Here is a 16,525-nt window from a genome sequence, read left to right on the forward strand (position 1 = left end):
TCCTTGTTCAGGCATTTCCTGTTATGGGTGACAACTATCTCACAGTTGTGCTACTACTACTACTACTACTACTACTACAATTCTATTACAACTACTACTACTACTACAATATTCGAATTCGGATTTCCACCCTGGTTTTTGTTCAATGACTATGGTCACCATTACAGGAAGTTAAGGGAAATCTCCCAGATGGGGAGACTGTTGGCAGTAGGGGTTGTAACTTATTCGTTCCCTATCTGTTTGGAACAGACTTCCAGTAAAAGTAGTTTATACTCAGAAAAATATGTTAAAAATATCATCAGTGGACTACTTTTCTGCCATCACTCTTCTGTGTTTCCCACTGAAGCAAAAAGAAAAAAAAATGCCTTTAGTTATAGTTTAAAGGTGAAGTTTAATTTGTTTATATTTTCGCCTTCCCTGGTTCCTGCTTTCCCTCCTCATCAACATGCTAATTACATTTTTTAAATAAAACATTTTCATTACATACCTTTTTTATATCCAATAATGTCATCACTGGGTCTCTTTGCTTCCCTTTTCCTTGCAGATAGATCATGGCTGGTGGGAGGAGCCAGCAGGGTGCTGTACATAGCTTCCTGAAAACATTACAACACCTTGCCTTCATACTCCTCTCACCCTCAGCCCTGATGTAAGCAGTGGGTTGGCTCTTGAGGGGAGTTATGCAAATATCAAAATGCCTTGATGAGTGGAGGTCAGTCTGGAAGAGTTGGTGAACCTAGGCAAACTGTATTTGCATGCAGACCACCTATGTCTACATGTGATGCTGAGCCTCTATAATTGAAAGAAGTCCAATAAATGAAAGTGGTGGGTTAGGTACTGTAAAGCTGGGGCGAAAAGTGGTAGATAATGCTGGGCAGGCTCTGTCTTACTTGTTTTAGCTTCTAATGCACGTTATAAGAAGCTCACAGTATGCAGTGAAATCAGAGTAAGAAATTTCAGTGCAGGAGAGAAGCCTGTACAACTGTGCAAGACGAAAGGGAAGTTTAGTTGTAACATTATATAGAGAAAGCTGGCGCTCTAATGTAATAGCTATAATCAAATTCTCTCTATTAAAGTTCATGTAATACAGTCATATAAAAAGCCAACGTGTTTCAGCCGCCAGGCCTTAATTTTTATTTTTAACTTGTCCTTTTATTTCACAGGTCTTATATTTTTCATGGACTGGCTCTTCTCATCTTCCTATGTCCTATCCGTGCCTCTCAATAGAACTAAACTTATGTTCTCCCTTCCAGATCGAGGCCCAGGCTGAAGCTGCAGTAGCTGAAGCCTCCAAGGACAGAAAACTGCGTGAACGGAGCGAGCAATATGCCAAACAACTGGAGAATGAGCTGGAAGGTCTCAAAGTAAGTCTGGAACAATACTTTTGCATAAATCCCTTATCCTGAGCTCTACTTTAAAATTAACCTGTACTGTTAAAAAAAAATATTTATGCTGTAGTGCTTCCCCTGTGGCAGCCACTAGATATGTCGAGTCGTCTGTTCTTACCTTGACTTTGGCAAAGCCTTCCACACCAGTGACACCTCGGGTATACGCATCAATAGGTAAAGTGTAGTCAATTTTGTTGATACCTTGGGGTCACCCTGAAATAAGACCTTGTGGTAAGGTAACAAAGCATATTGTCAAGTAATGTTCCAACAGACAGAGTATAACGGAATTTCTTTGCAGCATGTGTTATAATAAAGCGTCAAGTGATATGGGTAGAGTGTTACTTTAGGCTCAAACCAAACCAGCATAAACTGTAGCTCTCCTCATTAAATGCAACAACAAACTGGTATCAATATAGATCAGAGCTATGTTGCCTATGGATACTTGAGGTGAGGGAACTAAGCCTAGGTCTTCTTGAAACCGAGAACTAATATGCCTAAAACTGTGCTCTAAGGCAGATGAATTATGTACAGTCTTTAAGGTTAGTCTTTTGCCAGCTACGTTGGGGCCCTTGAAGACGTTGGTGCGCTTGTTGGAGGGGGAAGGTAATTATCCCTGCAAGTACTGTTCAGTTCTAGAACACTAGACTCCTCAGGGCACTGACAAAGGAGGGGCCAGACTTAACACTCAGAAATATGATGATGGTTATATATGAACTTACATATATGCTGTGGCCAGCAGGACTAACAGTGTTCTTAGTAAGCATATGAGAGATGTCTAGCTGACAAGGGCACCTGACGATCACACCTGTAAAAGCTTGTTGGACAATCTCATTCAAAAATTATGGGGCATTAATATGGAATCCCCTCTCTGTGGCTATAACATCTCCATTCTTCTGGGAAGGCTTTTTACAAGATTTTGGAGTATTTCTGGGAGAAATTGTGCCAATTCAGCAACAAGAGCATTGGTGAGCTCAAGTACTGATGCTGGATGAGAAAGAATTGACTTGCAATCTGCATTCCAATTAGACATGTGCTGTTTGTTTCGTTACGAATTAAAATTCGGATGAATAGTACCGAATTTAAACAAATCCGAAATAACGAAAAAAAAAATTTGGACGAAATTAGAATTCGAATAGTTTTCCAATTTCCAAAGAGAATATAATAGAATAGAAAATAAAAGAATAGAATATAATTTTTCTATTCTATTCCTTTATATTATTCTATTTTATTCTTTTTGGAAATTGGAAAACTATTCAAATTTAAAAACTAATCTAAAAAAAAAAAATTCAAATTCGATTCGAAAATTTTTTGAATCGATTCAAAAACGAATAAACAAAATGAATGCCGAAAATGAATGAAACCAATTTAACTAAACTAATTTATGTAAATAACGAATTGAAACGAAAAAAACTATTTTTTTCATTCTGCACATGTCTAATTCTCAAAGGTGTTCAGTAGGGTTGAGAACTGAAGTTCCGTTGTAATAAACAGCAAGCAGGCAGATTTTTATTGCAGAAGAGACATATGATGTCTCTTCTGCTATAAAAGGCCCCTACTTGCCTGCTCGCTGTCTATTCCGGTACATTAAACTGAACTACATTAAAGTCCCATCTGACTAGTGTAAATGGGAGCCTTAATCCGGTATCTTTTAATCCAGAGAAAGATCTGTAATAATATAACATTTTATGAAACAGATATCAAACAAAATTAATGAATCCAGTAAATGTCTTTCCTTTTCAAAGCAGTAATGTGATCACCTCTTCATCTCAGTTTGCCATACATTCAAGATCAATGTACTTCTGTCCTACCTCCCAAAAATGTTTGGGTACGGGAAGTTCAAGGAGTTTGTTTCTGATAGAAGACCCATGTTATGATATCCTCTCTCTAATGTTCCCCAGTGGTGTCCCTAGCAAGTTGCTTTATATTAGTGGGACCATTATGTGTTTTTTTATTTATGTTGTGTAAATATTTCAATGGTTAATTTGTGTGAAATTAAGGGGGGTTCCATATATGTTTTTCCCATTTCCCACTGCTTGAAGAGGGTGTCTTCTAAAAACTGGTAGTAGGTTTGGGAGTTGATTTTGGGTCCATCTTAAACCCGAAAAGATCCAACTAGCTTATCTTTATTAATACCAGCCCATCTGGCATCTGAATCGAAGTGGAGATCCATCTGGCCCATCAAGAGACAATCTCATCTCATTAATCCATGAAACCTTTGTAAAATCAGACTGCTGCATTCCTCTGAAAGACTTTTTAAATGTTTTGACTTTTCAGAGTCAGTTGAATTTCTTTGGCCCATTTTGAGGAAAAGAAGCTGCCTAAGGCCCCTTTCACACAGGCGCCTCCATGAAGCAGGATCCACTTGCTCGGGGGGGGCGTATGCTGAGCAGGCAGATGACAAGTCCGTGTCCGCTTCTCTATGCAGAGCTGACACAGACACAGCCTGCTCTCGTCTGTGGGCCTGTCCATTTCCATCCGATGCCATCCGTTCCGATCTACCAGACGAATGGGGAAATAGGTACCCCATCCATCTGTTTTTGGCAGACAGGATCGGATGGCGGCAAGTGTCATGTGTCTGCTGACATCCGCCGCTCCATAGAAGAGACTGGAGGGTCCGATCAGGTCCGCCTGAAAAACTGACAGGCGGACCTGATCAGATCGCCCTTGTGAAAGGGGCCTAATAATTATGCACACTTTGATATAGGGTGTTGATCTCCTTAGGCCACTGCCTCCTTCATTACATAATTACACATCACATGATATGCTTAACCACTTAATGACCGAGCCTCTTTCTGAGATTTGTTGTTTACACGTTAAAAACTGTTTTTTTTTTTGCTAGAAAAATACTTAGAACCCCCAAACATTATACTTTTTTTTTTTTTAACACCCTAGAGAATAAAATGGCGGTCGTTGCAATACTTTCTGTCACACCGTATTTGCCCAGCGGTCTTACAAGCGCACATTTTTTGGAAAAAATACATTTTTTTGAATTAAAAAATAAGACAACAGTAAAGTTAGCCCAATTTTTTTTTTATATTGTGAAAGATAATGTTACACCGAGTAAATTGATATCCAACATGTCACACTTCAAAATTGCACCCGCTCGTGGAACTCTTACCCTTAAAAATCTCCATAGCTGACGTTTAAAAAATTCTACAGGTTGCATGTTTTGAGTTACAGAGGAGGTCTAGGGCTAAAATTATTGCTCTCGCTCTACCGATCGCAGCAATACCTCACATGTGTGGTTTGAACACAGTTTTCATATGCGTGTGCTACTCACATATGCGTTCGCTTCTGCACGCGAGCTCGTCGGGACAGGGCACGTTTAAAATTTTAAAACTTGTCACTTTTATTCCTATTAAGAGGAATGTAAACATCCCTTGTAATAGAAAAAAAGCATGACAGGACCTCTTAAATATGAGATCTGGGGTCAAAAAGACCTCAGATCTCATATTTACACTAAAATGCAATAAAAATAAATAAATAAATAATTGTACTTTAAAAAAAAAATTTTTTAAAAAATGGCCCTTTAAGAGCTGTGGGCGGAAGTGACATTTTGACGTTGCTTCCTCCCTGCATTGTTATGGAGACGGGTGGGGGCCATCTTCCCCTCACTCGTCTCCATAGCTAACAGGAGACAGAACGCGATCGCCTCCGCCGCTGCCGACGGCTCTGATAAGTGACGGAGGGCACCGGAGCACGGCGGGATGGGGGGGGCCCTCACCCACAGGCCGATAAAAGTGATCTTGCGGTGAATCCGCCACAGAGACCACTTTTATCCTGTAGCTGACCGTCTCGCCTAATAATTGTGCACACAGTGTAGCTCTGAAGAAGAGGGTGCGTCCCCAAGACACATCAGCTTGCCAGTGCAGTGTTACAATGTGTTTGGTTACAATATTCCCAAAATGGATTGAGATTGTGTCATACATTTATTTTTGTGAGTATCCATTAGGCTGTATGTTTTGTTTTATTCAGTATACCTTTTGTAATGCACTAGGCGTATGTATCCATCTGTGTGCTCTTTTACAGTTGCCCCCCCTAAATACCTACCTGATCCAGCGCGGTGCCTCGGCCTGTCTGCAGCAGCGCTACCCTCTCTCCTCACAAGCACAGAGGCAGCAGAGGGAGCCATTGGCTCCTGCTGCTGTCATTTAAATCCTGTGAATGGGGAGCAGGGGGATTGGGGCCGAGCTGCACTGTGTCTGTTTATGGACACACAGAGCCCAGCTTGGGAGTGAGCCTGCACATTTGCCCCCATAGGAAACGTTTGCTATGGGGGCAAACACAGATGAGGAGGAGCGAAGATCACTGGTGGGAGGGGGGACCCCCAGAAGCTGAGGTTCAGGGCTGCTTTGTGCAATACTATTGCTTAGTGCAGGTGAGTATAACATGTTTGTTTGTTATTTTATTTTTAAAAAATGTTGCCTTTAATAACACTTTAACACATTCTGAACATGAAAGGCATAGAAATGACCTTTTCTTTGTCAGTCCCAGAAAGGTTTAGACAGACTGTCGTTTTATTTGTTCAACATGTACAAATCTCAAATTATAGGATTTCATCTAAAGGCTTGTATCAGCATATTCTGGAATTCCTGAATATTAGTGTAAGCTACACGTAATGTATGCCAGTGGCGCCTGATGCAAGAAAAGATTTGTTGAGAAATTCAATGAAACTGAGACATACAAATGGTATCTTCTTTTTCTTTTTATCGCCACCCGTGTGTGTTTATACACTGGGGAAAATTATTTGATCCCCTGCAGATTTGGTAAGTTTGCCCACTTACAAAAAAATGAAGGGTCTATCCTTTTTACCATAGGATCACTATCCCTACCGTCAAGCACAGAGGTGAAAACATTATGCTTTGGGTCTGTTTCTCTGCTAAGAGCCCCTTCACACTGGGGCGGGCGTTGGCGTCGGCGGTAAAGCGCCGCTATTGTAAGCGGTGCTTTGCAGTCGGTATGCGGCCGCTAGCGGGGCGGTTTTACCCCCCGATAGCGGCCGAGAAATGGTTAAAAACCACCGCAAAGTGCCTCTGCTGAGGCGCTTTGCCGGCGGTATAGCCGTGCCGTCCCATTGATTTCAATGGGCAGGAGCGGTGAAGGAGCAGTATACACTCCGCTCCTTCACCGCTCCGAAGATGCTGCTAGCAGGACTTTTTTTACCGTCCTGCCAGCGCATCGCTCCAGTGTGAAAGCCCTCGGGGCTTTCACACTGGAATGAAAGCAGCGGCACTTTCGGGTCAGTTTGCAGGCGCTATTATTAGCGCAATAGCGCCTGCAAACCGCCCCAGTTTGAAAGGACCCTAAAGGTACAGGCCGACTTTGCAACATTGAGGGGCCAATAGATGGAGCCATGTATTGTAAAATATTAGATAAGTACCTTCTTCCCTCAGCCAGAATACTGAAGATGGGTGGATGGGTCTTCCAGCATGATAATGACCCAAAACATACCACCAAGGCAACAAAGGAGTGGCTCAAGAAGAAGCACATTAAGGTCATGGAGTGGCCTAGCCAGACTTTAATCCTATCAAAAATGTATGGAGAGAGCTGAAACTTCCAGTTGCCAAGCAACAGCCAAGAAACCTTAAGGACTTAAAAGATCTGTAAAGAAGAGTGGACCAAAATCCCACCTGAGATGTGTGCAAGCCTGGTAACCAACTACAAGAAACGCCTTACCTCTGTACTTGCCAACAAGGTTTTCTCCACCAAGTGCTAAGTCATGTTTTGGTTGGGGATTAAATATTTATTTTACTCACTGAACTGCAACTCAATTTATAACATTTGTATCGTGGTTTTTTTTCTGGATTTTTGGTTGATATTCTGTCTCTATCATTTAACATACACCTATGATAAAAATTATAGACCCTTCATTTCTTTGTAAATGGGCAAACATACAAAATCTGCAGGGGAATCGAATAATTATTTTCCCCAGTATATATACAACCTGTAAGGTTTATTTCTAAAGTCAGCAAATATGCAAGTTCATAGGGTGACTGTTTTGGGTATCCCCACCCACCTGTGTGCTTAAGAAATGGTAGAAACAGCCACCCCATGTGCTTAAAAAGCACAAAAAGACTCCCCGCTTAGTGCTAAAATGAAGTAAACTAAAATGAGATTAGGTGCATGCAAACTGTCCACATATTGAACTCAACTAGAATATAAAAAATGTTGTGCTATCCCTGTAAGAGTGAACAACACCTGTGAATAAGTGCAATAGATATAAACATGCATACAATGTATCAAGAAGAAATGGATTCATAAATCAAGTGCATTAATGCAAAAGTAAAAATGTCCAACATAGATGTGTTTAGTACCAAAAGATCCTGTGAGTGTCATACAGCTTAACTACTCTTCCCCATGCCACCAGGTGCACACTTTGCTTACCAGACTCTCAGACCTCTAAGGCCCCTTTCACACTGGGGCGGCGTCGGCGGTAAAGCACGCTATTCTTAGCGGCGCTTTACCGTCGTATTTGCGGAGGTATTCGGACGCTAGCGGGACGCTTTTACCCCCCCGCTTGCGACCGAGAAAGGGTTAAGACCACTGCAAAGCGCTTCTGCAGCAGCGCTAAGCCAGTGGTATAGCTGCGCTGCCCCATTGATTTCAATGGGCAGGAGCGGTGGAGGAGCAGTATACACACCGCTCCTTTACCGCTCCAAAGATGCTGCTAGCAGGAATTTTTTTACAGTTCTGCCAGCGCACCGCTCCAATGTGAAAGGCCGGGCTTTAACACTGAAGAGACAGGAGCGGCTCTTTCAGGGCGCTTTGCAGGCGCTGTTTTTAGCGCTGTAGCGCCTGCAAAGCGCCCCAGTGTGAAAGGGGTCTAAGTCATAGGAGGTCATAAGCTCTCTAAGATTATTATTATATACATGATTTATATTGTGCCAATAGTTTACGCAGCGCTTTACAACTTGAGGGTAGACAGTAACAAATACATTACACTTTATTACAGTAGGAGTCAGAGGGCCCTGCTCTTACAATCTAAGAGGGAAGGTCAAGGGTTACAAGAGGTAAAAACTGTGGGGGATGTGCTGATGGAGAAAATAAATGTACAGTTGTTAGGTTGTGGCCAGATAAGCTTCTTTGAATAGATGGTTTCAGGGATGGTCTGAAAGGGGACAAAGTAGAAGAAAGTCAGACAGATTGGGGTAGAGCATTCCAGAGGATGGGAGAGGCTCTAGAGAAGTCCTGGAGGTGTGCATGGGATGAGGTGACAAGGGAGCTAGAGAGCAGGAGGTCTTGGAAGGAGCGAAGAGAACAATGTGGTTGCTATTTTGAGATCAGGTTAGTGATGTAGCTGGGGGCCAAGTTATGTATGGCTTTGTAAGTTGTTGTTAGTATCTTGAATTTAATTTGTTGGTTGAGTGGCAGCCAATGAAGGGATTGGCAGAGGGGTGTGGCAGATGCCGAGCGGTTTTTAAGGTAAATGAGCCTGGCAGCAGTGGACTGAAGTGGGAATAGCCTATTTAGAGGTAAGCCAATAAGGAGGAAGTTGCAGTAGTCGAGGCGAGAGATGATCAGGGAGTGGATAAGAAGCTTTGTGTTGACATCAGTTAGGAAGGGGCGTATCTTGGAGATGTTGCGGAGGTTGAGGCGGCAAATTTTGGATAGCGATTGAATGTGGGGCCAAAAGGTTCTTTCGGAGTCCAGGATTACATCTAGGACCTTGGCATGGGGGGGACGGGTTTATAGTAGAGCCATTGATTTTGACAGAGAAATCAGGGGAAGTGGCATGTGGTGGAGGAAATATCATGAGCTTGGTTTTGGATAGGTTGAGTTTGAGGAAGTGATGTGACATCCAGGCTGATATGTCTGTTAGTAAGTTGGTGATGTGTGGGGAGTGGAGAGATAGATATGCATAAAATGCATAAGCATGCAGGTTGCTTTCACTGGCAATAAAATGTACTCAACAAATAACCAACTCCATCTCCTCTGCTGCCAGTTCCAGCAATGTCTTCTCTGTATTTCCCCCTGCCTCACCCTATATACTTGCTTTTATGCCTGCTTTGGTAATAATACAGGTGTTGCTCTTTGTTAAAGCACTTTGTACATAGGATTTGATTGACCTCAGCAGGAGCCAAGGGCTCCTGCTGCTGCCAAGCCTCCTGTGAGATGTGGGGATAGAAGAGTAGCGTTGTTGCAGACTGGGAAAATCGATGGATCGAGATCGGGGCCAGGTAACTATTTTGGGGGGGCTGGGGGAAGCTGACATGAAAAGGTAAAAAAAAACATTTGCCTTTACAACCACTTCAAATCCAATAAATGAAGTGTGTGTGTGTGTGTGTGTGTGGGGGGGGGTTCAGGACAGTCAGGGGAGGAAAGAGCTAGATGTTGCTGAATGTCCTCCATCCAGGAAATGAGATTCTATCTGACATGCTGCAGCTTTTCATGTGCATTGTGAGAAACTCAGTGTGAAGTGAAATCAGCGTAAGCAATTTCAGTACAGGAGAGGAGCCTGTACAACTGTGCAAGACTGAAAAGAAGGTTGGAATTCAACTTTAAACATATTTCAGTGCTGGAATACAAAGATTGAATGGAGGGAAGACTATAGAGTCTGACCAGATCTTCTAGGAATGGTGCATAAATACACAAATGATGTCAGGCTGACTGTTGTTATGCTGAGTTCACGGATGGCTCATGCTAAGACACAGCGTGGGATAGTTTGTGAAAATAATTCATAGAATTGTAAGAGCATCTGTCATCGATCAGCCCCTCAGCAGAGAGTCTGGTTTTGGCAGAGGCGTCCGCTGTCACTTTCCCTGATACGGATCTATAGGTTGTTGTAGAATATCCCCATACAATGAAGCAGACTCCTCCAGATGATGGAAACAGACAGATATGCAGCATAACACATAATATGTACAGTATATAATATGTAAGGGTGTTTTAACCTTTCCTTACTCTATCCAAAAGGTGGTGGCTGAATTTTAGTTTTTCTTTTTTTTTTTTTTTTTATGCTTTTCCCCCTATATTTTCACCTGGTAGATACTGCCGGTATCACACTTCCTACTCTCAGGTGACATCTATTCAGGGCTTTTTTTTCCTCAGAGAATATGTGCAAAAACCCCTTGCGAGCACCGTCCCTTGTTTTCACCCCTACCCACCTCCCAGTACCACCTCTTTTAGAGAAAACAGAACCATTTTGTGGTGCTTAGTAATATGTATGGAATTTGATAATTATAATAAGCAGTAAAAATGGATCTCACACAGCCATCAACAATAGCCCCCCAAAGCAAAAACAGATCCCCCCCAGCAATAATAGACACCCCAAATAATAATGGATCCCCCCAGCAACAATAGACCGCTTGCAGCAAAATACCACCTTGCAACAACAGACTCACCCCGGGAACAATAGACCCCACCAGCAACAATAGATCTCCCAGCAGCCAGAATTAATAGACCCTAAATCGGTCCCAGCAACAATTGACCTCCAGCAACAATAGACCCCTCCCTCAACAATAGATCCTCCAGCAGCCAGTATTAATAGACCCTCCAGCAGCCAGCAACAATAGACTCCTCCCTCAACACTAGATCCCTCCCAGCAACAATTGATGCACTAGCAACATAAGATGGGGGTGGGGGGTGGTCTTAGTTGCTAGTGGGTCCATGGTTGCTTGAGGGGCCCCAGCATCAATAGATCCCCCAGCAGCTGGCATTATTGGACCCTTCAGCACACCCCACTACCCCCTGCCACTACATACATTCAGTACTGGTACTGGAGCTGCCGGAATTGCGTTTCCCTGCATTCTCGCTGAAAAAAAAGCCCTCCTTCTATTACTTGCTGTATCTATGGAGGAGGACTATGGTCACACTAGATCAGGAAGTGTTACGGCTACAAAACAGCCCCCCCCCCAACCACACACACATACACTTATTTTTAGAACATAGAGGGGAGTCTGTAGTCTGCAAGGATGAACTGGGTGGTGCTAACATCATTGCTTGGGATTTCAGTGTCGCACAGTGCACAGGAAATTCACAGCTCACTAGATTTCTGGCAGGATCAACAAGTATTTTTCTTAGCTTGCAGGATATTTAAAGAGACAAAACACAGAAAAATGTGTATGCATTGCAGTGATACAGATTATCCTACCCAAGGAACCTCTGCAGCAAACAACAATTGGTTTTGCTGCCAGATTTTGCAGTGCCAAAAGCTGATCCACAACTTAACATGCAAAAATTTCAGTCTGTTTATTTTTTGTTCCTTCCTCCAGAAACAGACAGGCCGCACTCCAGGATTTGGAAACTCAGAACAGCAGCAAGAAATCAACAAGCTGAGGACAGACCTGGAGAAGAAGAGTGTGTTCTATGAGGAAGAGCTGTCCAAGCATGAGGCTCTGCACACTGCCGAGGTCAAGAGTCTGAAGAAGGAGCTGCGGGAAGCGGAGAGCCAACAGCTGACCCTGAAGAAGGAGACTATGATCCTAAAAGACAAGCTGGATAAAATACGGAGGGAAAGGTACAAGGGATAGTTTTGTGTGGAACTTATAGTAGTTCTTAATTCAGGGGTAGTCTGGTACTGCAAGCGGCATGCAAAGCCTCTTTTGCTGGCACTCGACTCCCTCCCCATCAGCATAGCAGGAAGTGTTGGTGAGACACTAATGCATTCCAATTCCAGAATTCCCCACACCACACCTGCACTGAGGGGGAGGCACTGTGCCCCCACACATTGTAAAAGATGGGAAACATTGTTTGGCTCTCTAACTTTGCTGTAGCTGCGATCATCAACTTTTGTGATGGGAATAAGATTGAGTGCAATTCTGATAGGGGGGACGGTCCCTGTTTCCAGGAGGAGGAGGACTGTTTTGGCCACTGCTAAAGCCAATCACAGTCCTGATAGCCCTGTCCACCATCTGGAGGAAGATGACTCGCTTGGTTGCCACTACCAACCTCAGAAAGAAGGGATTTCACTGTGATTGAGAAAACCACAATCAGGTGACAGTTTGTGGAATTACTGTTGAGCTTCTGGGAACTTTGTTGAAATTATTCCTGAACCTTCACGTCACCTACTACTGAACCCCTGCACTCTGTGTCCCTTTAAGCCACAGCCAGTATTCAGCGGAATGAAAATAACACCCAACCACTTTTTCTCAGCTGCGGGGGCCCAACTTATGATCCTGCACACAGGCCCACTGCTTTCAGAAAATGCCCCTGACCTGAGCTCATTGTGCATCCATTCCAGATGCTTGTATGTGACATCACATACATCACGTACAAGCACGTGGGCTGGATGCGAGAGGTGGATCAGCAGGATGAGTGTGCCAGGACAGGTAAATGTGTCTCATCTCTGCTTCCTTTCACCACTCTTCATATCACGCATATCATAGATAAGAAAAGGGTACAGCGGTGGAGCAGAGGAGCAGTGGGGTACAGTGGTGGGGGAAATAAGCAGGAGGGGTTCAGAGGTGGAGCAAAAGAGCGGGAGGGTACAGCGGTGGGGCAGATATGCAGGGAGGTACAGTGGCGGAAGAGATAAGATGGGGGTTCAGCAGTGGGACAGAAGAGCAGGGGTGTACAGTGATGGGCCAGATGAGCAGGGGGATTCAGTGTTAGGGCAGAAAAGCAGGGGGGTAGAGCAGTGGGGCAGATGTGAAAAGAGGTGTATTGGTGGAGCAGATGAGCAGGGGGTTACAGTGGTGGGGCAGGAGAGCAGAGGGAACAGAGGTGGGGCAGAAGTGCAGGGGGGTACATTGGTGGGGCGGATGAGAAAGTGGCTTACAGTGGTGCAGCAGAAGGGGTCAGTGTTAGGACAGATGAGAAGGTGATATAGTAGTGAGACAAAAGAGCATGGCGATACGGCGGTGGAGCAGGTGTGCAGGGAGGTACAGTGGTGGGACAGATGAGAAAAGGGGTACATTGATGGGGCAGATGAGCAGGGGGGTTACAGTGGTGAGACAGAAGAGCAAGGAAGTACAGTGGTGGGGCAGATGTGCAGGAGGTACAGTGGTGGGAGGGATGAGAAAGGGGGTTCAGAGGTAGGATAGAAAAGCAGGGGGTTACAGTGGTGGGAAAGATGAGCAGGGGGGGGTTCAGTGTTGGGGCAGAGGAGAAAGGAGGTACATTGATGGGACAGATGAGCAGGGAGTTACAGCGGTGGGGCAGAGGAGCAGGGGGTACAGAGGTGGGGCAGATGTGCAGAGGAGAAAGGAGGTACATCGGTGGAACACATAAGCAGGGGGTTACAGTGGTGGGGCAGAAGAACAGTGGGAACAGAGGTGGAATAGAAGTGCAGAAGGTACAGCCGTGGGGCAGTTGAGAAAGGGGGTACATTGGTGGGGCAAAGAGCAGTGTGGTACAGTGGTGGGGCAGATGTGCAGGGTAGTACAGTGGTGGGGCAGATGAGCAGGGGTGTACAGTGGTGAACCAGATTTGCAGGGGGGAACAGTGATCTGAGGTGTGGAGTTGCAGGAATTGGGGCTGATCTGAGGCGTGAGAGTGCAGGATGGTAATTTCTCACTACCAAAGTAGTTTACAACATTTACTTTATAAAAAATCCTTTTCCTGACTGAGAGTTGTGGAGTTGACATTTTTTTTGTTATAAAATCGGCACGCTCAATTTCTTTGAAAACATTTTTCTGCACACTGTGCTCAAAAGGTTGCCTACCCCTGCCCTAAGCTGTCGACCCTATTCATTTAAAAAATGGTCTCTTGTAGATATTAAAATTAAAAAAAAAAAAACCTCACGTTTTGCTATTCACACTTTTTTGACTCTGTCCCCCACAGAAATCTTTTTTCTTTTTTTTTCTTTTTTTATACTTTTTATCTATAACAACTTATTAAAATTGTCACACATTCATAAGCCTTAATATACAATAAATCAAGACAAGAAATATGAATATAGACTACCATCTAAGTACCCAACAATCTAATTGTAAAGTATAGCATGCACATTTACAATACACCCATAAATTTTTGTACCCGGCACGCCTGCTCAGCTCATAGCCCTTGAGAAAATAAACAATAAGTGACTATTACAGCTCTACTTAATAACTTTATGTGTATGTTGTTTGCAGGTATAATAATAATTTTTTACCAACAATATGGAGCAGAATACATATTGGCCTAAACTGATGAATAATTTTTTTTTTACATTTTTTTTGGGGATAATATAGCAGAAAGTAAAATATTGTTTTGTTTTTTTTTCAAAATTGTCGGTCTTTAAAAACTGCAGAGGTGATAAAAAGAAAGCTCTATTTGTGGGAAAAAATTTTGTTTGGGTACAGCGTCGCATGCCCACGCAATTGTCAGTTAAAGCGACGCAGTGCCATATTGCAAAAAATGGCCTGGTCATTAGGGGGGTAAAATCTTCCGGGGCTGTGGTTAAGGTAACAAACCTTTAGACTTTAGAACCACTTTAAAGCGGAGTTCTGCCAAAAAAAAAAAAAAATTAAAAGTCAGCAGCTACAAATACTGCAGCTGCTGACTTTTAAAATATGGGCACTTACCTGTCCAGGGTGCCCGCGATGTCCTCACCTGAAGCCAACCCGTCCCTCGGCTCTGGGTGCAGGCGCCGGCATCTTCAGCAAGGTAATCAGGAGGTGAAGCCTTGCGGCTTCACAGCCCGGTTCCCTACTGCGCATACGCGAGTTGCGCTGTGCGTTCTGACTGGTCCTTGCTGTCTTCTGGGACCTGTGTCTCCCATAAGACAGCGGGGGGGGGGAGGAGGAGGGGCCAGACGTGGCGTAGATCGCCGTGGATTCTGTGGCGATCTTTTGTATTAGACAGGTATCTGCTCCCCCCTGAAAGGAGCCAAATGTGACACCGGAGGGGGGAGGAACTGGATAAGTGGAAGTTCCATTTTTGGGTGGAACTCTGCTTTAAGCTGACCATATACTATACAGCGCAGTTGGACTACTGGGCTATTGTATTCTGACAGCCAGTGCCAGCAGTTGTCAGACCACCTTAACAATGACTGCAACTGATTGGCTGCAACTAATATTCAGCTGACAGTTTTCTAGGACCCTTTTGAATTTTTAGTGGAAGGGTATTAAGATGTACAAGGCCACCCCCTAGGTGAATTTCTGCAGGCAATTGCTCCGTACTAGTTTATCTCACAGATATGCTGTCCATTGCTTCCTGTGCCAAACTAAAAGTGATACTAAAATCTCAGTTTTTTTAGTTAAAAATAACAAACCTGTTATACTTACCTCCTCTGTGCAGTGGTTTTAAGCAGAGCAGCCCAGATCCTCCTCTTCTTAGGTCCCTTTTCGGTGCTTCTGGCCCCTCCCTACTCTTGTGTGCCCCCACAGCAAGCAGCTTGCTATGGGGGCACCTGAGCTGAGCTGCAGCTCCCTGTGTCAATTCAGACATGGAGCCACAGCCTGACCCACCCCCTTTCTCTCCTCATTGGCTGACTGACTTTGATTGACGCTGTTGTCTCAGCCAATGAGGAGGAGAGTCCCGGGCAGTCGAGACACTCCAACATTGCTGGATCTAGATGGGGCTCAGGTAAGTATTAGGGGTGCTGAGAGGGGCTGCTGCACACAGAAGGCTTTTTATCTTAATAGTAATCTTTATCTTAAACCTTCTGTCTTTACAACCCATTTAACTTCAGTATGGCCAAAAAAAATAAGATAATTGGACTACCCCCTGTGGGACTCTGCAGTTTGTTTCTATTGTTTATTAAGACATTTGTATCGACTAATCTGGAATTGGCTGGTTCCGTTTTTGCCTCTTGATCCATCCTAAAAAGGGAAAGTATAAAGTTCTGAGTCGTCTGCTTGCAAATCCGCAAATGTCTATTTTATTTTAACTAGAGAGATTTATGTCTAAACACATCTAAAAGTCTTATAATACAGCAAGTATAAAAGGCTGAGGCTTTGATGCAGATGTTTGCTCTGACCAATAGTTTTATGTCTGTACTGTGCACATTAAGCCTTTCAGTAGCTGAAATACATCTCATTCTAAAGGGTGTTTAAAGTGGAACCAAGCCAACAAATAGTTTGATGCCATAGATCAGACCACACCTGTCTTCTCCTGTCGTACATATTAAAGTATAATAAAGGGAGCTCTGTCCCAAAAGAGTTAAACTTTTTCTACACTTTGAAATTGGCTTCCTCTGTGGGGTCAACATTTGGCAAATTCCAATAAGTGCTATTTTGTATACATGCTAAGCTTTTCTTCAACTTTTGAGTTAAATTTAG

At 43.7% G+C, this 16,525-nt stretch overlaps 1 protein-coding gene across 5 annotated transcripts in view; it reads left to right on the forward strand.

Moving 5' to 3' along the window:
• The window catches only part of CDC42BPA (CDC42 binding protein kinase alpha), a 360,647-nt gene that overhangs the window by 262,377 nt on the left and 81,745 nt on the right, over positions 1-16,525 (forward strand). For all 5 annotated transcript variants that reach the window (XM_073628296.1, XM_073628295.1, XM_073628298.1 and 2 more), the window contains 2 exons: positions 1,251-1,361; positions 11,597-11,841. In XM_073628296.1, coding sequence (XP_073484397.1) covers positions 1,251-1,361; positions 11,597-11,841 — 356 coding nt within the window. The remainder of the gene's footprint in view (positions 1-1,250; positions 1,362-11,596; positions 11,842-16,525) is intronic.

This window comes from Aquarana catesbeiana, linkage group LG04 (assembly GCF_042186555.1).
Source record: "Aquarana catesbeiana isolate 2022-GZ linkage group LG04, ASM4218655v1, whole genome shotgun sequence".
Taxonomy (NCBI): Eukaryota; Metazoa; Chordata; class Amphibia; order Anura; family Ranidae; genus Aquarana; species Aquarana catesbeiana.